The following is a 27,975-nucleotide window of genomic DNA, read 5'->3' on the forward strand; positions in this document are numbered from 1 at the left end:
TTATTCGACACTGGATTTAACAGAGGGTTATTGGCAGATCCCCTTAACACCAATGTCCTGTGGGAAAACTGCTTTCTCCACACCACTTGGCTTACACCAATTCGTGACCCTTCCGTTCAATTTGTTTTGGGCCCTGGCTGCGTTTCAGCACCTTATGGACTGAGTCCTCAGACTGCACCCTTCATATGCTGCTGTCTATCTGGATGACATAATTATATACAATAATGATTGGCAGCAGCAAATACAGCATCTGAGGGTGGCTCTGAGGTCGCTGCGATGTGCGGGACTCACAGCAAGAAGTGCACAATTGGACGGGTGGAGGTACGGATAGGGGTTTGTGAGCTTTGTGTTCCATAAAAATATATTAACACAAACAAGTTCATATATTAAAGGTTGTTGCCTGATTGGTTACTTTTTCTGCATCTACTAAGCACCTTTTCATAAACGTGTGGTCTTTCTGCTGACATGTGGATTAACAGTTAAGAACCTGAAGAACCTGAAAGTTAAGAAAATCCACAGATACTGTCGATATTGGCTCAATTTGATTCTTAAACATCTATTCTCCTATATATTTTTCAGAGTGATCAGCAGAGCTCCAGGACTGAAGCTTGTGGTTGAGACATTGATGTCATCACTTAAACCTATCGGAAACATTGTGGTCATCTGCTGTGCCTTTTTTATAATTTTTGGCATCTTGGGAGTTCAGGTGAGTACAAAAATGTACAAGTTAGAAACCTTACAGTTATAATGGATGACTAACAGCTTGTTTGCTTTGCTTGGATCAGGCTGTTACAAATGCGCTTTGTAATGTAAAGTAATGGCTACATGCTTAAAATTTATTTGGACATACATGTATATAAAATGTGCCTATGTATGAATTTCTTTCCAAAACTAAAATGTGATATTTGTTTTTATTAATGGATGAGTTCACCTGAGTAGAGAAGGAGTAGCAGCCAACAAGTGTCCAACATACATGGGAACTCTTTCGATACTGTATAAAATGCAGGTGTTTAGGCATAATTTTGATTTGTTTAACATTTTTTGGTCCCCACTACATCATTCCCAATTTTCCATTTGAGTTATTCAATACAGTAGTTTAAAGTTTAGTCACTTTACTGCCAAGTGTTCTCACAGACAAAAGGAATTTTTTTTGGTGATAGGAGAAACAAGTGCACAAAGAACATTACCGTACACACAGAATATAAAACAAGGTACAAGTATAAATAGACATACAAATAATAGGACATATAACAGAATGGTGTATGTAAATGTGAGTGTGAAAGTGGTAATGTAAAATATGGAAAACAGTAAAAATATAGAATGAGCAGGTGTATCCAGATTTTTGTCTGGTAGTGTAACATATGCTCTGTAGCTCTGTAGGTCTATACAAAGCAAGTAAATTATGGCCAGAACTTTGAGGGTCCAAAAAGCATATAAAGGGTGCATAAAAGTAATCCATATCTTCAGAAGTGATATGATAGGTCTGGGTAAGAAACAGATTAATATTTAAATCCTTTTTTTACTATAAATCATCACTTTCATGTTCTTCTTTTTTGTTTTTGCCTATTCTTATTATTTGTGCATATCACCACCTACTGAACATGGGGAATTTAGAGTAAAAAATGATAAATATAAATCTGTGTCTCAAACACACCTATCAAATCACTGCTGAAGATATGAACTTAACCACTGGTGTCAAGTAGATTACTTTTTTTCTTACTTTATGTGCCTTTTTTCTTTTTCTTTTGAAAAAAAAAACAAAAAACATGAGCCTATGGCTGTCACAAACACTGGTGTGACTTCTCAGAACACATATTCCAGTGATTCATGTCAGGTATTTCCAAAAATCACAGCATTTTGCAGAAAAAGGTGGCTTTGTGGTGATAATATTGCATTCTCCTTACAGCTCTTCAAAGGGAAGTTTTTTGTGTGTCAAGGGGAGGAAACAAGAAACATCACCAACAAGTCAGATTGCCACCTGGCAAACTATAAATGGGTCAGACATAAGTACAACTTTGATAACCTTGGGCAGGTAAGCACTTGGTTGCACAAACATGCACCTTGTCTGGGTTGAACTAAAACCCAGATTTCAACAAAGTCAAATGGAAGAACTAAAGTAAAATGTATTTTAACCTATTTTGTCTCATCTGCCTCCATCAGGCTCTGATGTCCCTTTTTGTTCTGGCATCCAAAGATGGCTGGGTGGACATAATGTATGATGGTTTGGATGCTGTTGGTGTTGATCAGCAGGTATTGACCAAACCCCATTTTTATGAGCATCTCCTTTTACTTGGATAAACTTATGTTGTAATAATATAATTTTAAATATGTGTTGCCATTATGATTGCGGTTACACAAAAAACCTTGTTCCTTTAGAGTGGGTCAAAAACAAATTATCATGGCAAGTTTCCGTCCGGTTGCACTCTCTCACTTATAACCACAAACGCTGATTGGAAAAACTCCATGAACAGAATCAAAGCTGAAAAATCATTGTTCAGCATTTCTGTTTTGACTTCAAAGAATTGCTTTTCCATTCATCAGTTCTTCTATAAGCTCCTTACAATCCATTCTACTTCAAAATATCTCTTCATTGAAGTGTCTTATTGCACTCTTATTACACTCTTCACACCAATTCTTTTTTATATATTTATTATTTTTGAATTTTTTGAATACTTTTTCAAAAACATAATTGTGCTTGAAAATGACATTTCTATGCCTAGCAGTGGACTGCTGAAGTTGTGATATGCTTGATTTGAAAAAGACCAAGCCCCCTTTCCCAGCTAAGGCATTCATGTGTTTGAATTGGGACATACTTTCTGCAATTCTTGCTGAATATGCTGTACCACTGCACACAGGAAACCCCTTATTAATGTAGCCCAGAGGAAGGCATCTTTAGAAGATAGACCTTTGAACTGAAGTGTTATTGGTATCATAATTCTGCACCATCACCATTGTGTTGTTCTTAAGCAAAGCAGTTAACCCCAGGCTAAGCCAGGGGAGCTGAACCAGCGATTACTATATTATTACTGTATTTACTACAAAGAGGTTGCTTTGTAAAGACCAATTGCTAACCCAGCTGAAAAAAAAGCACTCTGATCACCAGCATGTTGTATTTTGGATGCTGGTGTCCCCAATATTTTGTTTACTAGCTTATCCAGCAAGACTTTAGTCAACCAGGTTTTCCAGCAAGACCATGTGGGTCAACCACAAGTTTCTCTGGTCAGTAGCATGGCATTGCTGGTTCTCCAGCTAGACTAGAACCAAACTTGCATAATGGAGTCTGAACCTACATTGAAGGTTAAGGTCCTTTTAGCTGGGAAATTGCAAACAGCTAAAGGGGGGTTCCAGAACTGAAAATCCCATTCATTTTCTCCATAGATACATTTATTTCCAGCGATAATGTATAAATGATCAATGCTCACTTTCCAAATGAGCCTGAGATTATTAAGAGATGATATATTCTTCTGTAAAAACTGTAACCTGGTGAGATTTTATCTTTTTTGTTTAAATAACCATTTTTAATAGCCACATTCCCAGCCATTAAACACTTCCGTTGGATTCTGAAGAGATCTTCACCAATCAGTGTAGTCGCTGTTAGCATGGAGATAAAGATTGCAGCAAAGATGCAGTGACAACACACTCCCATGAATCATTGTGATTTTTTTTTTTTTTTTGTGAATCATTGTGAATACTTTTTTATACTTCTCAATCGTTTTGTATAATACCTTATTTTCTGATCCCTCTATGACACCTTTATCTTTTTTGCTTCAAATCAAAGTTTTTAACTTGGAGTTGGTTGGTTTGGCTCATGGCTTAGAGCTCATATTTGAAGGATTTTCTTTTTTTTTTAATCCCCATGGAGAAAATTAATTGGAATAATACTTCCAGAACCATGTCCACTGAAAAAGTTGGCGGTCACTATTGCACTATTGGCTGCACACATTATATACTCAGTACATTGATTCATGTTTTTATCTGTGTTGTAGCCCATCATGAACTACAACCCATGGATGTTGCTCTATTTCATCTCCTTCTTGCTGATCGTGGCTTTCTTCGTGCTCAACATGTTCGTCGGTGTTGTGGTTGAGAACTTTCACAAGTGCCGACGGCACCAAGAAGCAGAAGAAGCCAAACGGCGTGAGGAAAAGCGCCTTAAACGCATGGAGAAAAAAAGAAGGAGTAAGGAGAAGGAGCTAGCTGGTCGGTAGCCTTTCCACTTCTTTCTGAGTCCTGCTCGATCATTTTGATTTGACCGCGTGCTAAATTAGATGCTTATACTAAGTAGAGTGACCGGCGAATAAGGAATGAGATGCTCGGGCCCATAATTAGTCAGGACTCTGCCCCCCGTCTTGCCCCCTTTGCCTGGGAACGTCTCAAGAGCATGTCCCATGGCCTGCATGGTGATCTGCTTACTGAGAGTGCAGGGTGTGTGGTGTAGCCCTGGACCAGGGGTCTGCCCACCCTCCTTCTCTCATGCATGTAGGGCAGTGCAGTCTGAGATAGAGTCTAAATAAATTGCAAACATTCTATCCAGTTGAATTTGTTAAAGGAATAGTTCACCCCAAAATGAAAATGATGCCATCATTTACTCACCCTCATGTTGTTCCAATTCCATACGCAATTCTTTCTTCCATCGACCACAAAAGGATATGTTAGTCAGAATGTTAGCCTCAGTCACAATTCACTTTCATTGTATGGAAAAAGTTGAATAGTGACTGAGGCTAACATTCTGACTAAAGTCTGTATTCCACAGAAGAAAGACATATAGGTTTGAAAACAACATGAGGGTGAGCAAATAAAAAATATTTTTATTTTTGTGAACTATCTCTTTAAATCCATCAGCTGCCTGCTCTGATGCCACTTAGGATGCACGGCGTGGTATTGCCTATGATTATTTATTTTGGTTCCATTGCCTGCCATTCTCAGCACAAGGCGTTAACATTTAAACAACTTAATCGACAATCTTTGTGTTGATGCTAGCTATTGTTTGGACATTGGTCCAGCATGTTTGATCTTCAGGCAACAGTTAAAAATGGGATTTAGATTCAAGCCCTTGAGAAATACAGATGTAAACAGGTGAAAATATCTTTACTATGGTGCATAGTTATAGTTAGGTCCAAAGAAGGACCACAAGGTAAGACAATAAAACACATGGAAGGCAAAACTATCCTTATCAAGACTATGCTGACACTGTAGGTACTCTTATCTCTTAAAGGGATAATTCACTGAAAAATGACAATTCTGCCATTATTTACTCACCCACATGTTTATTCAAATGCATTTTATAAAGAAATGTAACTATTCAGATTAACTGTCTCTGCCACCATTCATTTTCATTGTATGGAGAGAAAAAAGATGCAGATGCAAATGAAAGTGAATGGTGACTGAGGCTGTCGTTCGCTAACATTCTGCCTAGCATCTCCTTTTGTGTAAATTATGACAGACTTTACATTTTTGGATGAACCATCCCTTTAATCGCAGGTCAAAGGTCATATAGTTACATCAGCAACTCCCTCTCACACTTTCTCATATCTGTATTTGATTTGCAAATGAGCTGATTAGTGTCTTTTGTTTTATAGTGCTATCACTCCATCACTGCTTTAGTTCTAGTTGGAAAAGTGCCTAATTTTCCCTTCAGTGTTTCATCTTTTCCTTTGCTACAGATCAAATTTTCTGTAGGTGTGAATGGCTAACGGATGTGTCAGATTTCCAGTTGGAAATTGGATTAATCTGTGTTTCAGCTTTGCGTGGCCTGATTAATATTTTGAAACTTCTTTGAACATAATACCTAAATATCCTGTTAAGACAGCTTGTTGAGTCTTATCAGAAAGGTGATAAGATAGCTGTGGACTTTTGGTAGAAAACCTCAACAGAAAAGTTGTGTGGGTCTTTTCAGGTGAACTTGTATTGGCAGGACTGTGATCATTAACTGAGAAGTTGAAAGTTTTTATTTGTTATTTCTGTGCCACTAACATCACCACATGGAATTATAAAAAATAATGACTGTTGTTTTATTGATTTGAGAAACAGATAGTCCCTCCCCAAATTTACGCTATTGGTCAACGTGGCTGTGTCGGGCTGGACGGGACCCTCAAACAAAAAGAGCAATGTTTTGGTAGCGCCACAGTGTTCACACTTTGTTGTCTCTGCATATTAAGCTATGATGGGAGAAAGTTTTTAACATCAGTATAATTGTATCACCTTTAACTAATCTAGGACCATAACTAGATCCAAACTGTTTGGGATAAATAGAGATTGAATGATGTCCTGCATACATCAACAGTGTTACTTTGGACTCAGAAAAACTGGAACATCCAACAGTACATAATTCCTCTGATGGTTCCATTGCTTGCCCTACCTAAATAACATGATTTCATTCTTCTAGATATAATGCTGACCGGTGTCAGTTGGTCCAGTCCTGAACACTCACTGACAGGTACAGATTGCTTCTGGCATATCTATGTGTTCACTGTGGTGGTAGTGGCTTGGGTTGGGAGGGGGCTCTGGGTGGGTTGAGAGCCCATGCTCTCACCTCATCAGATCTGTTCTGACCACACAAGAATTGTCTGTGGAAGTCTTGTTTGTGCGGCATCTACACCTCATCACCAATTCCAGCCAGCCCAGCCTCAAGCTCACACAGGGGACGAAGAGGGAACAAACAGCTTTTTTTATGAATACAAACATTATTTTGTAAAGTTTTTAGTTCTTGATGATTTCAGTTGAACACCTTGGTTGTGCAATATGTCCATGAATTACCAAATCTCTCAGTGTTTCCCCCAATGTGATGCACTGTGGCTGACTGTTTGAAAGGAAAAGTATCACTGTTAATGTCTTGATCGCTCTGCTTCAGATTTCTGTCAACGGTTTGTTGTTGTGGCGTAGTGATTCACTTTGTGATGTTATCCCATAAAACTGTTTTCAAACTTCTACTTACATGCTAAAACACCATCAGAACACCTTACTGTTGTTCAATGGCTGCAAAACTTTGTTGAATCTCATTTGTGTCCTATGTGAGTGATGTTTTTGTATGGCACACTTGTTCCATTTTGACCTAAGAAAATGTTGAGGTACAGTACTGCGCTGTTTTATGTGTTTTTGATTGATCAAATAAATTAAAATGTAAGTACAGCTTGCTAGTTTTGGATGTATGTGGTTATAATATAGTATCCATTCCCTGTAAACCTGAAATATGTGTTAGCTGTATGAATATATGGAATTTGATTTAAATTTGTGTGAAATTCAGTTTTACTTTTTGGTCCCTTACCAACGTCTTTATTTAATTTAGACTCTCCTCCTTTTCTTAAAAAAAAAAGAGCAAAAGTCGAGGTTACAGTGGTAAGTGGTCTTATATAGCGCTTTTTTAAACATAGTGATTTTCAAAGCACTTTTCACTGTGTCTCATTCACCCATTCACACACACACACTCATACACCAATGATGGCAGAGCTGCCATGCAAGGCACTAGCCTGCCATTAGGTGCAACTTGGGGTTCAGTGTCTTGCCCAAGAACACTTCGGCATGTGGAGTCATGTGGGCTAACCCTGCGATTAGTGGCCATCCCCCTCTACCACCTGAGCCACAGCTGCCCCTGTGAGGCACTTACAATATTTTTGAAGGGCATAAAGAAAAATGTTTATGGTTATAATTTTATAAATGCACTTGCATTAATTCCTCTGTTAAAACTAATTTATTAATTGAGCTTTAAATTTGTTTAAATTGTAGTTTTTACAGTCATTTTAGGGTTTTAGGATTTGTTGACATCACATCAATATGGCAACAAAGTTTTAAAATGGCTATAACTTTTCACAGAAAAGGTTAGTAAGCAATTTTATGACACTAAAATTATGCTAACACACATATTGTTTATGTCTTGTGTGTCTATACTTTTGAAATAGTGTGTATTTAACAGTTTATGAATTGTACCTTTCAATTTCATTGTAAGTGCCTCACTGTTACCCACATTTTTTATTTTTTTTTAAGAAAAGGAAGGGTATAATAAATTAAAATACATTTTTGACCTACTCAATTTTATGCCACAAATACGATCCATTGAGTTTAACCTGTATTGAACCCGGAATATTCCTTTAAGTAGATCAAAATCCATGTTAATCTCAACTGTTCGTGTAAATGCTAACAGAGTTTAGGATTTTGCTCCGCCAGTCTTGTTTAGCTAGACAAAAGTGGGGGGAAAAAACACTCCACAAGAAATCCCTTTTTAAGTGTAATTTGCCCAAATTTTAGGGTTAAATGTTCTTCATTTTCATCATTAAAATCTTGTGAATACTTCTACCGAAAAAAAAATTATCAGAAAATACCCAGAACCCCTGCTGTGTCTTAGTTTTTTCACAGTTTGCTTGCCTATTTCTGCTTCACTGAAACATACAGTTATGACAGTTCTTTTTGAATACTAATGCCAGCAAAAGCAAAACATTATCAATATCATTATTTGGCAGTTATATAACTCTAAAAAGTAAATAATAGTAATAGAAATTGGTGCGTGGAACATGTTAACTTATGTTGTTTTTGGTGTAGCTGAGGGACCTCTTATCTCTCTTATTGCTTCGGTCTGTGTTTTACCTCAGTGAACAAGGGATCCCTCCTGAACCCCTTTCCTTTTCTCCTTTCTCCCTCTCTATCTGCTTTTCTCATACACTTTCATATGTCTGTCTTCTCCTTGCATCCTTCAGTGTTATTGCACAAAATCTTCACCTTCACATTTTCTGTTTTGTTACCAGTTGTTAAGAGATTGCATATAAAAACCACTGATATGTACAGTATCTTACAAAAGTGAGTACACCCCTCACATTTTTGTAAATATTTGATTATATCTTTTCATGTGACAACACTGAAGAAATTACACTTTGCTACAATGTAAAGTAGTGAGTGTACAGCTTGTATAACAGTGTAAATTTGCTGTCCCCTCAAAATAACTCAACACACAGCCATTAATGTCTAAACCGCCGGCAACAAAAGTAAAAATGTCCAAATTGGGCCCAAAGTGTCAATATTTTGTGTGGCCACCATTATTTTCCAACACTGCTTTAACCCTCTTGGGCATGGAGTTCACCAGAGCTTCACATGTTGCCACTGGAGTCCTCTTCCACTCCTCCATGACGACATCACGGAGCTGGTGGATGTTAGAGACCTTGTGCTCCTCCACCTTCCGTTTGAGGATGCCCCACAGATGTTCAATAGGGTTTAGGTCTGGAGACATGCTTGGCCAGTCCATCACCTTCACCCTCAGCTTCTTTAGCAAGGCAGAGTTCGTCTTGGAGGTGTGTTTAGGGGTCATTATCATGCTGGAATACTGCCCTGTGGCCCAGTCTCCGAAGGGAGGGGATCATGCTCTGCTTCAGTATGTCACAGTACATTTTGGCATTCATGGTTCCCTCAGTGAATTGTAGCTCCCCAGTGCCGGCAGCACTCATGCAGCCCCAGACCATGACACTCCCACCACCATGCTTGACTGTAGGCAAGACACACTTGTCTTTGTACTCCTCACCTGGTTTCTGCCACACACGCTTGACACCATCTGAACCAAATAAGTTTATCTTTGTCTCATCAGACCACAGGACATCGTTCCAGTAATCCATGTCCTTAGTCTGCTTGTCTTCATCTATCTGTTTGCGGGCTTTCTTGTGCATCATCCTTAGAAGAGGCTTCCTTCTGGGACGACAGACATGCAGACCAATTTTATGCAGTGTGCGGTGTATGGTCTGAGCACTGACAGGCTGACCCCCCACCCCTTCAACCTCTGCAGCAATGCTGGCAGCACTCATACGTCTATTTCCCAAAGACAACCTCTGGATATGACACTGAGCACGTGCACTCAACTTCTTTGGTCGACCATTTTCAGATCCTCAGAGAGTTATTTGCCATGAGGTGCCATGTTGAACTTCCAGTGACCAGTATGATGGAGTGTGAGAGTGATGATGCCAAATTTAACACACCTGCTCCCCATTCACACCTGAGACCTTGTAACACTATCCAAGCCACACCAGTTACTTACAGGGGTACCTCAGGGATCAGTGCTTGGGCCACATCTCTTCTCCATATACACAACTTCACTGGGACCCATCATCCAGTCACATGGTTTCTCTTACCACTGCTACGCTGATGACACGCAACTCTACTTGTCTTTCCAGCCCAACGACACCACAGTGACCGCTCGAATCGCTGCCTGTCTGGCAGACATCTCAGCCTGGATGAAGGAACACCACCTTCAACTCAACCCAGCCAAGACCAAACTTCTTGTCTTTCCAGCCAACCCTGCTGTTGAACACAACATCACCGTGCAGCTGGGTCCAACTACAGTTTCACCTTCCAAAACGGTCAGAAATCTAGGGGTAACCATTGATGATGAGCTAAATTTCACAGACCACATTTCAAAGACTGCAAGATCATGTAGATTTACACTCTACAATATCAGGAAGACCCTTCCTCTCTGTACATGCCACACAACTGCTCGTTCAGTCCCTTGTCATAACTAGACTGGACTACTGTAACGCTCTCATTGCAGGCCTTCCTGCATGTGTTATTAGACCTCTCCAAATGATCCAGAATGCAGCAGCACGTCTGGTCTTTAATGAACCGAAGAGAGCACATGTTACACCACTTTTTGTCTCTCTCCACTGGCTGCCGGTTCATGCACGTATTAAATTCAAGGCCCTGATGCTGGCATACAAAACAGTCACTGGGTCTGCTCCAGCATACCTAAAAACATTTATGCAGAGCTATGTTCCTACCAGAAGCCTGCGGTCGGCTAAGGAACGTTGCCTTGTCGTACCAAAACAAAGAGGCACCAAAACACTTTCCCAGACTTTCAGTTTCATCATACCATGGTGGTGGAATGACCTTCCCAACTTAATCCGGGAAGCTAACTCACTCTCTGTCTTCAAAAAACTGCTAAAAACACATCTTTTCCAAAAGCACTTAACCGGTCACAAAAAAAAAATAAAAAATTACTTACATTTCTTGTTGCACTTAAATCTGTTTTGTATACTATTCTGATGATAGTGAAACTTTGTAATATGGCACTTTTTGTACCACTGTCTCCCTAAGATGATTCGCTGATGTTTTTCCTCTTTTGTAAGTCGCTTTGGATAAAAGCGTCTGCCAAATGAATAAATGTAAATGTAAATGTAAACACTAACGAGTCACATGACACCGGGGAGGGTAAATGGCTAATTGGGCCCAATTTGGACATTTTCACTTAGGGGTGTACTCACTTTTGTTGGCCAGCGGTTTATAGTGGAGTTATTTTGAGGGGACAGCAAATTTACACTGTTATACAAGCTGTACACTCACTACTTTACATTGTAGCAAAGTGTCATTTCTTCAGTCTTGTCACATGAAAATATTTACAAAAATGTAAGGGGTGTACTCACTTTTGTGAGATACTGTATATGTGTAAAAATATATTTATTTGATTGGTGCACATTGTAATGACTACCCTCAGAGATGCTAACAGAAGAGACCTGCAGGTTGGCCTGACGGTTTATACATTGATTACAGTATGCTGCCATGTGTGCATAGATTGCATGCTTCTATAGTTCAGACACATTTTACAGTTGCATGCATCGTCGTATTCACATTCTGACTGAGTCATGTCACTGTACTTGGGATGAAGAACTGACTGCTCAATTTTTCTTTTAATTATCAGACAATGTGTTAATTTGTCGCCCATCCAGATAGATTGTGCATCAGCATGTTTTAGCATTTTTTTTCGGATTTCTGTTTTGGAGAGGTGGGGCATTACCCCCTGCCAGTCTGTCTCTCTCAATTAGCTTCTGTTCCCCTCCTGTTGGTCTGCCATCAGTGCTGTGTACTTGCGTGTGGGATCAAAGGGCTGCTTAATCATATCACACTGCAGTTGGGCTGAAACCATCTGCCTCTCCTCTAACTGTGTCCTCCCTCAGTCATCATTTATTAGTCAGTCACTGAGGAACCTCATCAAAACTCAGCTTTGACAGTAGTTTTCCAGGACACACAATATTAACAAAAGCATTCCATTTGGCTTATTATAGATTGTGTCTTATTCACAAAACTGTTTGCCTTGTGCAATTAACATTGCACAGGAGTAATCCATCAAATTATGATTAAATGATAGAGAACAGTGTCATAACTGGTCGTTTATAGAGATGTGAGGTGTAGTCAAGCGCAGTTTCTTCAATTTAAAGTGCTGTTTCAGGTGTCTGCATCACAGTGGTAGAGCAATGATGTACAGTCCCAGTCAAGTATGCCAGATTGTAGCAGTCAGCTGTATTCTCCATAGCCTAGTATTAAAAATTTAACCGCAATATCTGGAATAGTGAATTGCAAATTGTGTTTAGCACAAAATGTTTGGGTGTGCTTGCATTTTTAACCGATTTGCATAATTCCTTTTGTAAATTAGGTGCTAAAACAGCACAGACAGCATGTGCAAATAAACAACTCTATCAGGGAATGCAATGCAATTTCCATAAATTCCCCTATGAGTCCATGACAGATACTTAACGAATAACAATTGGTCAGAATTGTATGTCATTTGTCCGGCGGCCATGTAGAACTGAGATGATGGTCATTCAGCTAAATTTGTTTAATCAGTTTCATTTCTACCAGTAGTTAGACCACTTTTTGTCTCTAGCAATATAATATAATCTCCCGAGCAATGAAACAGAGTGACAAAGGGGGGAAAAATTAAATTACAAGTATCGTGTAAACTTCACTCTTGGCAGCAGGCGGCAACACAGTCTCTTATGTAACCTGGCAGCTCCAAACACCATTTCCTTTCTTCCTACTGCAAGTGATAATGACTCAAAGTGTTCTTTATGTAAGTTGGGCAAGTAACAGCCCCTTAAATTTAACAGATGGTGTAAAAATTTCAGCTGAATGTACTTTTTGCTCCAATGAATGTCATGATATGATTCTGTACATTTTGTCCTTTCCTTCTAGATATCCATAGACAGTTAATTTGTGTGAATTCTATTCATACTCCAAACAAAATTAAAAAAAAATTGTAACATGTTTTATGTAGGGAGCTGTAAAACAACATATTTTTTTTTAAATTAACAAGTAGATTGGTTGCCTTAATGACAAGTTGACTAATCTGTTCTAAGGCAGACTTGTTTGATTAGGCTGGTTTTAGGTAGACCTGACCCCAATTGTACCTGTTTCTTAGGGGGCATATACACAAGACATTTTTATTGTGTACTTACATTCAAAAACAGCTTTAAAGGAAATAAATCTTGATAAACTTGTCAACCTCACAAATGAACTAATCAACCATCTTGACTAGTTCCCCTAATTTTGATTACCCCTAGCAATGTTACCATCTTTATATGCATGTAGTAAAAACTGCTCATTTACGTTCTTTGCAATGTTCTGCTGAAAGGGTTCTAGTTTGATTCTGATAAGAATGCATGCACGCCTTGTCCTACATTTCAGCAGACTTGTGCTTTTTGGCAGGAAGTGCACCAAATCTTTTTATGGGTCTTCATGGTTCATTTAGTAGGAGTAGGCTTACTAACTAAATGCTGTAGATGGAGAACGGAGTTAAAAAGTCTTCAGCGAGAATGTTTTGTAACCTCGCAGATATTTGTACTGAGATGGCTGGCTTGCGTGTCATGTTGTGAGAGTGGAGGCTTGACAAATACCAGCAGTCAGAGAGATGTACTGCTGTCTTGGTGGTAAAACAAGCTATGCAAGCTGTATAAAGGAGATAGCACACTCATAGTGTGGAGAGGTAACAGTATTGTCTGTAACTGCTGAAGTATCACCAATAGCTAGGAAATATACAGTATACTGTATTGGTGGAGTGACCAGAGATGTTTGTAGGATTGGTTAGGTAAATGTAATTTTTTTCAGAAATACTTTGACGTACATTTATACATTCAGACACTTTTTATCCAAAGTGACTTAAAGGGTTAGTTCATCCAAAAATGAAAATGATCTAATCATTTACTCACCCTCATGCCATCTAAGATGTGTATGGCAATCTTTCTACAATGCAAGTGAATGGTGATCAGGCATTTAAAGCTCCAAAAGCAGATAAACATAATTCATCTGACTCCATTGGTTTATTCAATGTCTTCTGAAGCGATCCAATTGGTTTTTGGGTGAGAACAGACCAAAATGTAACCTCTTTTTCCACTGTACATCTTGATAGCAGTCTCCTTGGCGATCATGATTTCATGAGACTGCAAATGATGTACAGTGAAAAAGGAGTTATATTTTGGTCTGTTGTCACCCAAAACCAACTAGATCACTTAAGAAGACATTGATTAAACCAGTGGAGTCGAATGGATTACTTTTATGCTGACTTTATCTCCTTTTTGGAGCTACAAAGGCTTGATCATCATTCACTTGCATTGTATGGACCTACAGAGCTGAGATATTCTTCAAAAAAATCTTCGTTTATGTTCAACTGAAGCAAGAAAGTCATACACATTTGAGAGGACATTAGGGTAAATAAATGATGAGAGAATGATTCAACTAAAATTGGGTAAGCTATTCCTTTAAGCTTCAGTCACACTACAATTAACACTCCATTCACTTCCCTCTAAACGGATCCTAATATGGCAAACCAGAAGCACAAGCTCATGCGAAGACATTTCGCATTCCGCTGTGTACCAAACCTGTGAAATTCCGATGACGAGATGTTGGTGATTAACAGAAGATCGAAACGCTCTTGGCTCAATACAAAAAAATAAGGAGATACACAATACACCTTAATGAGACAGTAACATGACAAGTGCTTCAATACCTGTATATTGTTGCAGTATTGCTCAGAGTAGGACCAATTAGAACAGACAGTTCTAAAGAGTAGATTTATTTAGTAGAAAATAGCAGAGTTGTAATTTATTTGCATTTATTATCATTATTATTTGTATTTTTTAGACATTTTTATACAGGACTAGGAATGCTTGATGTTTTCCAAAATGTTAGGCATTCTAACTAAACTCTTATGTTGAGTAATGCAGAGTGACATCACTCTTGTAAATATCAAAACCTATGCCCTTCCACACACTCACAGCTCTACCAGCTTCTGCCTTTCAGCCTCCATCACAGACGGTCCATCTTGCTCAAGTCAGACTCAGAAAGAAAGTGTGGTTTGTCTGCCACATCTACCAGCATGATATACTGTATGCGTGGGTCCGTGTTTCTGTCTCACACCTATTTATTGTAAGTTTGCTTGTTTGTGTGTGCGTTCTCTTTACCATGCCCTGCCATTACTGAAGATTGAATTTTCTTATGTTTTAGGGCTAGTTTGCCAAAAATTATAAATATAAATGTCTGCGCTTATGTTGTTCTAAACCTGTATTTCTTTGTTTATTTCCATGGAACACAAATGGAAATGCTGTAGGGAGAAGGACAGTCACCATTCAGTTATATTGCATCTCATTCCCTTAATGAGACTGTCATTCTGCCTAACATCTCCTTTTATGTTTCATGCAAAATAGAAAGTCATGTGGGTTTGGAACAACATGAGGGTGAGAAAATGATAACATAATTTTCATTTTTGGGTGAACTATCCCTGTAATACTTATTTTAACACATAAAAATGTTCCCCTTCCCTTTTTTCTGTTTTTATCGATGTTTTCAGTGATAAGAAGGCAGTAATTTCATGTTGGTTTTGACAGTGTATGCTGGCCAAAAAATAAAAAGTACAGTATTGCTGTCAAACTAATTTTTAAATTGGGATGTATCAGTAACTACAGTTTATGTCCAGCAGACATTGACTCATTATGTTATTGAGCAAGTCATTGACCATGAACTTCAGAGGTGTAAAACCAGCCTCAATTAATAATGATCTGGCTTGTAGCAAAAAACAAAACGGCAACTGACTTCCTTCCCTTTCTGATGGCTGTTTTTATCACATCTGTTTTTCCTTGTTCTATTTTTGTCCGACATTTTGCCATCCATGCTTTAGAATTTTTTTTTCTTTCTGGCTCTTCCTTAAATAACAGTCTAGTCCTCCCACTGCCCACAATTTCCCAGTACTCATGACTTTCACCCCATATGACTCATGAGAGTGCAAATAATGGACAGAGCATTGTCGAACACATTGCTCAGTGCTGCAGTTTGTTGTAAGTACAGTTCTATAGAGAGCTATATCAAGCTGACCTCAAATAATCAAAATCAAAATGTCAGTATTTTCTACCCTTAGACACTCATTCATGACTTAGAGCCCCCCATATCATCAACTATCAATAAAAAGCACTCGTCTATGTAGGAAAGGTTAAAACCAAGAACTAAATAACATACTATCTAAAAATTAAATATTCCTTTTTTTTTCATTTTTTTTTCAATTGTCTGTGGTGTTCTAAGTGTGAGTAATTTTAGATAATGAACTAGAGTTTGTCTGTATTTCCCAACTGACTGATTTAGCTTCTGAGGTACCAGCTATATACTGCTATATGCTTCATGTCTTGGATGGAAATTTCCTGTCCTCCCTGTCACCCCTCTTCTATATATGGAGAATTTCCTGCAAGGACTTTGGACCTGTGTAGATGGCTTAGTCATTCACAAAACAGAAACCACAAAAACAAAAAATATTGAAATACCAACTCTGGTCCAAAACTTAGTGAGCAGCCTTGCTGCCTAATGCTTACATATGCAGCTACACCCTAAGGCATCCTATCTGTCATGGAACCTCACGAGTGACTGATTTGGCAGCAATTTAGCACTTCATTATTGAACATAAATACTGTTGCAGTCTGCATTGGAATACTCGATATGCTATGGATTTCAACTAAGATGTTGTTTTCTAACAATGTGATTCACTAATATGCATAAAAATTCATAGCAGACACAATTATTGGGTTAAATAATCTATTTTAGTTACACTGAACTATTTGTATTGATACTTTTTTAGTATTGATTGAAAATTATGTTTATTCATAATCAACATGTGGACTCTCAAAATCGACTCTCTCTTGACTCTCGACATCGACTCTCTGCCATCATAGATGGAAATTTTTACTGAGCTTGTCACCATGCATTCTGTAATTGCCTCAGCCTTGAAGGATATATGTGAAGCTGCCTTAGAATTTGGCAAAAAGGAGGTATCTTAGGAGGCTGCATAGTTAAGCTGCTTTCATTTTGGAACTTTAAATGTTATCTTCATAGGTAGTTCACTAGATTTTGAAATAGAGCAATTAAGACCTTTTTTTCAGCATCTTTATTTGTGATTTATACATTTTTATTGTATTTTATGATTTTTTTGTTGTGTGTGATTTGGATCGTTATCATACTTTTTACAGTTATGGGAAAAGTAGAGTTTTCACACACTTATAATTTAGTAAATCAGGTCCAGAGTTCTTGGCTTTAAAAGTTTAAGAGCTTGTTCCTCCAAGTGCATGTGAACTGCAACAAAGACAGAATTAAATCCTAATCATCAAGACCAGCATGAGTTCAAATCTCAGTGTGACAAAAAGTTGTAAACCTCTTTGGGGGCTGATGGGTATTTCACTGAGTTGTAACAGTTACATAGCATGTCCAAGAATGGTGGATGACCAAAATGTTGTGGCTGTATTCAAATGTGGTATGCTGCTATCTGTCATTCAGCCCAAAACCTTCAATTGCCTCACCCAAATATCTTGCCATCGCTCTCAAATGTATTCATAGATGGAATTGGAGTGGGCTAAAATTGCCATCTAAGCAAAGAATGTCTCATTAAATCATTGTCATGGTATCATTAGCTTGTGCCACAAAAATAGAGACAGAGATGGAGAGGTCCAAGAGCCACATTCTCCAGCACTATTTCATCCTTGTGTTGGTTAAAAATAGTTTTGATTCATTTTCCCTCATTTTAAACCCTGTTAAAGCTGATTTGGCTGATGCTGATGTGGACTTTAGCTGGACCCATTGCTATGGCATAGCAACAGAGTGATACTGCTGCCAATAGGAAACCAATATTTTCTTTTTTCATAAATGGGATGCCAAGTCCTTCACTTGCCATCTGATATGCAAGCCAAGGAAGAACTTTTTTTTTTCCTTCATTTAACTCAGTGCAGTACTCATGAGAGATAAACCCATGGTTATTCAGAGAGCTTTCCCTTTGTTACTGAATAGGATTATTCAGACCACAAATATATCATTATAGCTTAAAGTCCCCATGAAATTTCTTGAAGAGTGCAGTTTTCTGTAATGTTGATAGATTTACTATTGAAACCAGATGTTTGGGCTGGACATATCATAGGGATCATTCCTTTTTTATATAGTTTTTTATCCTTTAGTTGTGTCAGAGCCATAATCCAACCTGCTAGTCAGATGAAGGTAATGTTAGGGGAAGGGACATTCTAAATCTAGAGAACTTTTGACTGGACAAAAATCTGTGTTGTGTAAGATGAGTCATCAGTATTTTTGGTCCATTTTCCTGGAGATAAAGATTGTACATTTTAATTATATATGAATGTATGCTAAAATATCTTTTTTAGATAGCTTTTAGGAGTAAACTAGCATATAAATTCAACTTTTATATGAGAATCCTGCTAATGCAGAAATGTATTTGGTGATGTGAGCCAATTAAAATTCATTTAATAATTTTTTCTAATCTAAGTCTAATAACTTGCAAGACTTTTTGAATGAAAGTTAACAAAGGGAGAGTGTCTCACTTAAGAGGGTAGAGGGAAGTAGACTAGTGGGGATGTCCTATGGGTGCTAACCTGTCTGCTGTAAAACCAGGCTGCTAAACCTTTAAGCAAACAGTTCCCTGCACAGCACTTCCCTTGCTGTGTAACTGTCCCTTTAATTAAGCACCTGTGAAACTGGGGCAGTCTACACAGCCACTATCTTTAGTCCCAATGAATGGTCTTGAGCATGGTTGTTGCCCCCCTGGATAATGTTGTCTACAGACCAAATCGATTAATCTAAAACGCATGGGTTAAAGAGGACAACATTGACCTCATCAAAGATTTTGTTAGATCCTAACAGTAATATAAAAAACAATAAAGTAAATAAATAACAAAAGTGGCAATGTTTAGCCAAGTCTGGACTTCCAAGATTTAGAAGCACAAGTAATGTTGAGTCAGCACATTTAAGAAAACCAGGAACATGTCTCCAATAAGCACAATTAAAGCCAGATGTATTTGAAAATTCCATTGGCAGTTACCCACAGAACTGGTGTAGTTTGGCATTTTATCCTAGGACCTCACACCAGTGTGACCCCATATATGTCACATGCATGTATATAGAGACCGTGGCTAGTTGTCAAATTTTTGCTCCAGTGAATATTTCTCAGAGTAGGTTTATTTTTGAAAGTCTCGGCTACAAATAAACTATTGCATATTTTTTCCATTATTGCCCATAAAAAAAGATACTGTTCGTTGAACACATGCTGACCTTTTGTAACAAATTACAAAAGCTGCGATGCAAGATAGTATTTTAACATCCAACAAATTACACACATCAAGTTTAACGAGCAAATTTGGGCATATTCCAAATTAGTCATACTCACTATCCAGTGGGGAGCAGCCATGTGATTAAGCAAATACTGCTGATGCGGCACCATTATATATAAAAATTAAAAGGCTGGACGCAGCACCTGTTATTCTGATCCAGTGGCTGGTGCCAGGAACAGCCTGCCTAATGGGCTGACAGGACCACAGAGAACACAGCTGCCGCTCGCAGCCCTGCCTGTGTGTAGGGATGATAAGCCCACCCCCATCCCCTGCTGGTCTGCCAGCCCTCTTTGTTTGCAGTGTGAGGGACAAACTAAACAATAGAGTAGTGACATAAAGATTTGAAGTGGATCAGACAGTAAAATTAACGTTTTATAGAATATGCAGATGTGATATTTATAATAACTTAAGGAATGGAGTTTATTTCATTTTTCAGGGGAGCCTATGAGATAATACTAGAGAATTTGGGCTTCTGTGCCTTTGACCTTCCATTTGAGACAGGCCAAAGGAACCTATCCACTATTAAAGGAATAGATCACCCTCAAATGAAAATTTGGTCATTATTTATACAACATAATGTGATTTCAAACCCTTATGACTTTCTATTTTACCCACATGGAACACAAATAGAGAAATGTTAAAGAATTTACTATCCCTCTTATAATATCATATATAATATATTATAATATCCTATAAAATACTATCACCGTTGTAATATAATCACTCTTCTGCAGCTTCAAATCGCACACAAAAGCATCATAAAAGTATAATAAAATTAGTCAAAATGACAAGTGCTCTAAATTGGCTGTGTTAGAAACAGACTGAACTTTAAATAGTTATTCACAGTCTATTTTTCATCAACTTGAGATGACTTGAAATATAGTGCACAAGTGGTATAAACTACTTTTGTGTTGTTTTTGCATTCAGTCCCTATTCATTTTTATTGCAAGGAAAAGAGCGACCAATTTATTTTTCACAATTCACTCCTTTTGTCCTTCTTTTGGAAGAAAGTAAGTCATATCGGTTTGGAACAATGTGATGGTAAATACTATAAATAATAAATTAATTTTTATGTGAACTATTCCTTTAACTTGTTCGCTTCTCTGTGATGTTTTTTCTTGTCATGGAGGGTGATACATGTTAAATCTATCTCTTAGCTTGTTCTCTTTTCCACTGGTTCTTTCCTTCTTCCCTTCCTGTTTTGGTGTGGAAATGAGTGTGTACAAAAAATTGTTCAATATGGTTATTTCATGCTTCCTCTCTGTTCCCATGGTTCTTCAGAAGCCCAGACTAAACCCTATTACTCCGATTACTCACCCACACGGCGTCTTATCCACAAGATGTGCACAAGCCACTATCTGGACCTTTTCATCACGATTGTCATCGGGCTAAATGTCATCACCATGTCCATGGAGCACTACCAGCAACCCAAGGTAGTACCTTTTAGAGTGCCAGCTCTGAGAGTGCATGTGTTTGTTGATATTCCATTAAGAAAATTAACATGTTGGTTAATGTAACAGCAAATGATGTAAATGTAAGTTAAGATCCCAATCAGCTAATGTTAATGTTCTTTTTTTTAATTATAATTATTTTCTGACAAAGGTCACTTTTTATGGGGGAAATACTTCTATTAATTCCCAGTGACAGTTTTGTGGTGCTTTCAGTAGGGATGGAGCAAAGATAAAGGGAATAATAAACAGACAGACAGAAAGATGAGGGAGGGAGGAATATAAAGGGATTTTTCGGGTTCAGAAGGCTACAAGTTCAAGCTCACTTAACAGCATTTGTGACAAAGTTGATTTCCACAAAAAAAAGAAATTAGACTCATCCCTCATTTATATAAAAAAAGAAACATCCTTTTTTCAGGACACTGTATTTTAAAGATAATTTTGTAAAAATCCAAATAACTTGACAGATCTTTATTGTAAAGGGTTTAAACAATTTTTCCATGCTTGTTCAATGAACCATAAACAATTAATGAACATGCACCTGTGGAACAGTCATTAAGAAACTAACAGCTTACATTGTCTACCTAATGGTAGACAATTAAGGTCACAGTTAAAAAACTTTAGTACACTAAAGAGACCTTTCTACTGACTCTGAAATACAACAAAAGAAAGATGCCCAGGGTCCCTGTTCATCTTCGTGATCATGCCTTTGGCTTTCTGTATGGATGCATGAAGACTGCAGATGTGGCCAGGGCAAAATTGCAGCTGATCATCCTTGTTGTTGCTGGCAACAACAACTGCCAGAGTTACACCAGAAATGCACAATCCCTCCATCAGTGCTCAGACGGAGGGTCCGTCATGGTCCGGGGTGGTGTGTCACAGCATCATCGGACTGAGCTTGTTGTCATTGCAGGCAATCTTAATGCTGTGCATTACAGGGAAGACATCTTCCTCCCTCATGTGGTACCCTTCCTGAAGGCTCATCCTGATATGACCCTCCAGCATGACAATTCCACCAGACATACTGCTCGTTCTGTGTGTGATTTCCTGCAAGACAGGAATCACTGTGTTCAGCCATGGCCAGCGAAGAGCCCGCACCTTAATACCATTGAGCACGTCTGGGACCCGTTGGATCGGAGGGTGAAGGCTAGGGTCATTCCCCCCATAAATGTCCAGGAACACTTGCAAGTGCCTTGGTGGAAGAGTGGGGTAACATCTCACAGCAAGAACTGGCAAATCTGGTGCAGTCCATGAGGAGGAGATGCACTGCAGTACTTAATGAAGCTGGTGGTCAGATACTGACTGTTACTTTTGATTTTTTTTTGTTCAGGGACACATAATTCCATTTCTAATGGTCACATGTCCGTGAAATTTGTTCAGTTTATGTCTTAGTTGTTGATTTTTTTATGTTCATAGGAATATTTACACATGTTAAATTTGCTGGAAATAAAAGCAGCTGAAAGTGAGAGGACGTTTCTTTTGCTGAGTTTATACATATATATATATATATATATATATATAAAACCTAGTTTATACTCAATGCAGCTGCTTGTTCGCGAGGTTGTGTGTGGCAAAAATGAGTCATCGTATTGTTGGCAGAAGTGCGCATTGGCGCCAAACGAATTCTGCGTGCTGCGCCTCATTAAAAATGTAACGACTTTGAGGCAGCATTGGCTGCAATGTTAAACACGTTCAGATGCAAACATACAAAAAAATAAAGTGACAATAGTAATAAAAAAAGAGGGGTTTCAAAAGACAAAGATAAGTAATCTGTTAAGTTAGATAAATCAAACAATTGTAACAAATATTTGTGCTTTATTAATTTTACATAGATTTACCATCTTATAATAACATTTCAGTTCTATTAGAAATACATTAAAATTAGGTTTATTTTCCAACCATTTCATCTTATGGATAAAGAATCTCCCATAAATACAAATAGAAGTTTGATGCTTTTTTATTCTTAGGGCTTTTACATTGCCAAAACAAACAAACAAACAAAACATTAAGGGCAAATAAACAAAAAAAAAAAGCCGAACACAGTGTGACAGGGCGGAGGGTGGGGCCAGGTCATGATTCCACACACCTGGTCCCTTATCAGGCTAATCAAGCCTCCGAGAGGGATAAACGCCGACTGTGGAAGTTGGTGCGACAGAGAAAGAACTTTAACGGGCAACTATGTGTGTTTTTGTGTCTTTTGGTTTATTTCTTCATTAAACTGTTATTTATGTTGTCAAGCCGGTTCTCGCCGCCTCCTTTCCATTGTTCCCTTTACGCACAGGTTAAGTAAATTTGCCTTATTCATGAAACATGAGCACAGCAAATGTGTGTACAAATCGTTAGTAAAACTATTATAGCATGCATTTACACACAGATTTATTTTGCTCATATTTCATCTAGAAGGCCCAATGTATTTGATCAGTCACTTCACTGCACGTTAGAATTTATATAAGAGTTTATGCGAATGTGAACATTTCAGTTTAAATTGTATAGGTACAAAATATAGGAACGATGCCTTAAATGCCTTGAAAGAATAAATGTAGAGCAAATCTCTTTTTTAAGATTTAAATGATATCTTAGAAGAGAGGAAGCTGTTAGGGAGGACCAAATCCCTATTAATGCCAATGATTGTAAAATGCTCAACAAGCACATATGGGTGTGGTGTTCAGTGTCCACATACTTTTGGCCATATTGTGTCCTTTTACAGTGACAGAGTTACCCTCAAATTAGAGAGAATTCCTATTTTCCTAAATTGTCATATTTGCTACAAACAGCTGGTCTTTACTATTCTCATCAGACTTTTCTGTTGGGATGATTCCCAGGGCTTGCACCCATCAATAATGGAGGTCTGTGACCTCGCCAGTGGCTGAAAATAGCAAGTCTGTTTTAATAAGAGCCCTGGTGGTACGCTGAATCTTGGAAGAAGTGAAGCGGAGGGGATTATTAGGCTTTGACCACTTATTCTGTGAACGCAATCAATTGATTTTCTGGTGTGTTATCAGACTTGGCCTGGCCTTAATTACTGTGTTGTAGATGGGGGAGGGAGGACTCCGGGCAATGTCCGCCAACTCTGTAAGATCCTGATAATGCCAGCTAATGACTGCTGTGTCCCCTTGGCTAATCGAACCACTTATGATAGCTCATCATCTTTACTCTGATTGATTGCAGAATGACCTATTCCATCCTCCATAGACCACAGATTGTATATTTACTTACTGTTTTGTGGTGTATGTGTTGGAAATTAAAGGTTTAGTTCACCCAAAAATGTGTATGAATTTTTTTCTTCTGCTGAACACAAACAAAGACTTTTAGAAGAGGATCTCAGCTATGTAGATCCATAAAGGGCAAGGGAATGGTGACCAGAACTCCAAAAGTTCAAAAAAGGAGATATAGTCAGCATAAAAGTAACCCATATTTCTCAAGTGGTTTAACCTGTAGATACGCAATTTCACCGCACTCGGGAGTGACGTCACTCTGCGAACATTTACAATATAATTTACCGTCTATAAATTAAATAAAAACTAATTATACATGTTTTCAAAGGTCTAAGGGTTCAACATTGATATCCGATATCTGTTTCATGACAGCAATGCTCCAGAAACAGCAATTTAGTTATATGTGCCAGGAGTACAAATGAAAATATGCAATATCAAAACGGGACTTCATACCTTTGTTATGAAATCGCGATCGCCATATGAATCCAATTTGCCACACTTGGGTCAATTGTCCATGTCAGTCGTTCATTGAAAAACATCCAATAGCACTTTTTGTCCATAAAAGTTATACTTACGATAAATATTGATATATTCTATAATATTGATAGTTTACATGCAATCTCGCCTGAAAGAATTACCCTTTGTCATCGTTCTTCAACAAATTATGCAATCTGAGTAGCATTCATGTTGTAAAACTGTATATGATCTTATATATTAGAGTCCTGTAAACAAAATGAGCCTGTCTCCAAAGTCTATCTTTAAAAATGTGGTGTAGTTTTATTCATAATAGCCAGGAAGTGCGGTTAAATTTTGTGCCGTCTTGAAAGGTGGAGCCTTAATTTTACTCTGTATACCGGCAGTGATTTTCAGAGAAAAATAGCTTGCAGGGACCTCGTTTTTTTTTTTTACACCCAAATCTTCAAATTTCAAATGTAACATCTTAGATTTGTGGCTTTGAGAACGTTGTATTTCTGGGTTGTCTTGGCACTTTTATTATTGTTTTTTTAGATTATAAAAACATGTTCAGCACAAAATATTTCCGATACTATAAACTTCAGCTTATCTAACTTAAAAAAGTAACAACATATATTAATTCTAAAACTTGGGAAATAAAGCCCAAAGTGTCTTCATTCTAAAGATATACAACTATGTCCATTTTCCAAAGGGTTCAGAAAATACAACCATTTAAGTTCAGGTATGTCATTTTCATGGTTTGTGCTCAAAAAGGGGGTGCATATCAACAGGTTAATCAATGTCTTCTGAAGTGATCCAGTTGGTTTTGGGTGAATGCCAAAGAGTAACCCCTTTTCACTGTACATCTTGACTGCAGTCTTCTTGGCGATTATGATTTCAAGCTCAATTACACTTCCTATAGTGCCATATAGCACTCTGGGTATGCGTCAAGAGCTAGGAAGTGTAATCAAGCTTGAAATCATGATCGTGCCTAGAGACTTCAATGACAAGATGTAAAGTGAAAAAGGAGTTACATTATGGTCTGTTACATTTTGGTCTATTCAGAAGACATTGTTTAAACCATTGGAGTCTTATGGATTACTTATGCTGACTTTATCTCCTTTTTCGAGCTTTTGGAGTTCTGGTCACCATTCACTTGCATTGTATGGACCTTCAGAGCTGATATATTCTTTAAAAATCATTGTTTGTGTTCAGCAGAAGAAAGAAGGTCACACATACAGTGCCTTGCGAAAGTATTCGGCAACCTTGAACTTTTCGACCTTTTGCCACATTTCAGGCTTCAAACATAAAGATATAAAACTGTAATTTTTTGTGAAGAATCAACAACAAGTGGGACACAATCATGAAGTGGAACGAAATTTATTGGATATTTCAAACTTTTTTAACAAATAAAAAAACTGAAAAATTGAGCGTGCAAAATTATTCAGCCCCCTTAAGTTAATATTTTGTAGCGCCACCTTTTGCTGCGATTACAGCTGTAAGTCGCTTGGGGTATGTCTCTATCAGTTTTGCACATCGAGAGACTGAAATTTTTGCCCATTCCTCCTTGCAAAACAGCTCGAGCTCAGTGAGGTTGGATGGAGAGCGTTTGTGAACAGCAGTTTTCAGTTCTTTCCACAGATTCTCGATTGGATTCAGGTCTGGACTTTGACTTGGCCATTCTAACACCTGGATATGTTTATTTGTGAACCATTCCATTGTAGATTTTGCTTTATGTTTTGGATCATTGTCTTGTTGGAAGACAAATCTCCATCCCAGTCTCAGGTCTTTTGCAGACTCCATCAGGTTTTCTTCCAGAATGGTCCTGTATTTGGCTCCATCCATCTTCCCATCAATTTTAACCATCTTCCCTGTCCCTGCTGAAGAAAAGCAGGCCCAAACCATGATGCTGCCACCACAATGTTTGACAGTGGGGATGGTGTGTTCAGGGTGATGAGCTGTGTTGGTTTTACGTCAAACATAACGTTTTGCATTGTTGCCAAAATGTTCGATTTTGGTTTCATCTGACCAGAGCACCTTCTTCCACATGTTTGGTGTGTCTCCCAGGTGGCTTGTGGCAAACTTTAAACGACACTTTTTATGGATATCTTTAAGAAATGGCTTTCTTCTTGCCACTCTTCCATAAAGGCCAGATTTGTGCAGTATACGACTGATTGTTGTCCTATGGACAGAGTCTCCCACCTCAGCTGTAGATCTCTGCAGTTCATCCAGAGTGATCATGGGCCTCTTGGCTGCATCTCTGATCAGTCTTCTCCTTGTATGAGCTGAAAGTTTAGAGGGACGGCCGGGTCTTGGTAGATTTGCAGTGGTCTGATACTCCTTCCATTTCAATATTATCGCTTGCACAGTGCTCCTTGGGATGTTTAAATCTTGGGAAATCTTTCTGTATCCAAATCCGGCTTTAAACTTCTCCACAACAGTATCTCGGACCTGCCTGGTGTGTTCCTTGTTCTTCATGATGCTCTCTGTGTAAAACGGACCTCTGAGACTATCACAGAGCAGGTGCATTTATACGGAGACTTGATTACACACAGGTGGATTCTATTTATCATCATTAGTCATTTAGGTCAACATTGGATCATTCAGAGATCCTCACTGAACTTCTGGAGAGAGTTTGCTGCACTGAAAGTAAAGGGGCTGAATAATTTTGCACGCCCAATTTTTCAGTTTTTTATTTGTTAAAAAAGTTTGAAATATCCAATAAATTTCGTTCCACTTCATGATTGTTTCCCACTTGTTGTTGATTCTTCACAAAAAATTACAGTTTTATATCTTTATGTTTGAAGCCTGAAATGTGGCAAAAGGTCGAAAAGTTCAAGGGGGCCGAATACTTTCGCAAGGCACTGTATCTGGGATGGCAAAAGGGTGAGTAAATGATGAGACAATTTCCATTTTTGGGTGAACTATCCCTTTAACTTTTAATGTTCAATATTTTTTTTCTGAAATTGATTCCCAGTAAAAAAAAGTCTAACCATACAGTGTCTTATATACTTGAATTAAATCAGTAAGTTTAAATAAATTGTCAATATTAACAATTATGGCTGTTACCTATAAAATCAATATTATAACCAAGTATCTATAAATAATGCAAAAAAAAAAAAAAATATATAAACTTTATTTTAAATAACCGGGCAGTCTCTATGTTAGATTGTACAGTTTAAAGGTTGTGTTTTCTTCACATTCAGTACTTTCAGAGATGGCAAAATGAATATTTTTTAAATTAATTGGTAACACATGGGTATCATGAACTAAAAATGAACAATATATTTTACATAGCATTTACATTATTAATATTTTTAAATGTTAGTTCATAAAAATACAATTGTTTTATGTTAGTTCATAATGCATTTATTCATGTCAACATATACAAAATTAAAAAAAAATTACTGTATGTTGAAATTAACATTAACCAAGATTAATAAATGCTGTAAAAGTAATGTTCATTGTCAACTAATT

General features: G+C 37.9%; 1 protein-coding gene across 2 annotated transcripts in view; it reads left to right on the top strand.

Moving 5' to 3' along the window:
* The window catches only part of LOC127626798 (voltage-dependent T-type calcium channel subunit alpha-1G-like), a 204,726-nt gene that overhangs the window by 141,371 nt on the left and 35,380 nt on the right, over nt 1-27,975 (top strand). The window contains exons 20-24 of one of the 2 annotated variants that reach the window (XM_052102848.1): nt 580-706; nt 1,907-2,032; nt 2,161-2,250; nt 3,987-4,200; nt 20,664-20,815. In XM_052102848.1, coding sequence (XP_051958808.1) covers nt 580-706; nt 1,907-2,032; nt 2,161-2,250; nt 3,987-4,200; nt 20,664-20,815 — 709 coding nt within the window. The remainder of the gene's footprint in view (nt 1-579; nt 707-1,906; nt 2,033-2,160; nt 2,251-3,986; nt 4,201-20,663; nt 20,816-27,975) is intronic. The other variant, XM_052102849.1, reaches the window with a different exon arrangement.

Source organism: Xyrauchen texanus, chromosome 33 (genome assembly GCF_025860055.1).
Source record: "Xyrauchen texanus isolate HMW12.3.18 chromosome 33, RBS_HiC_50CHRs, whole genome shotgun sequence".
Taxonomy (NCBI): Eukaryota; Metazoa; Chordata; class Actinopteri; order Cypriniformes; family Catostomidae; genus Xyrauchen; species Xyrauchen texanus.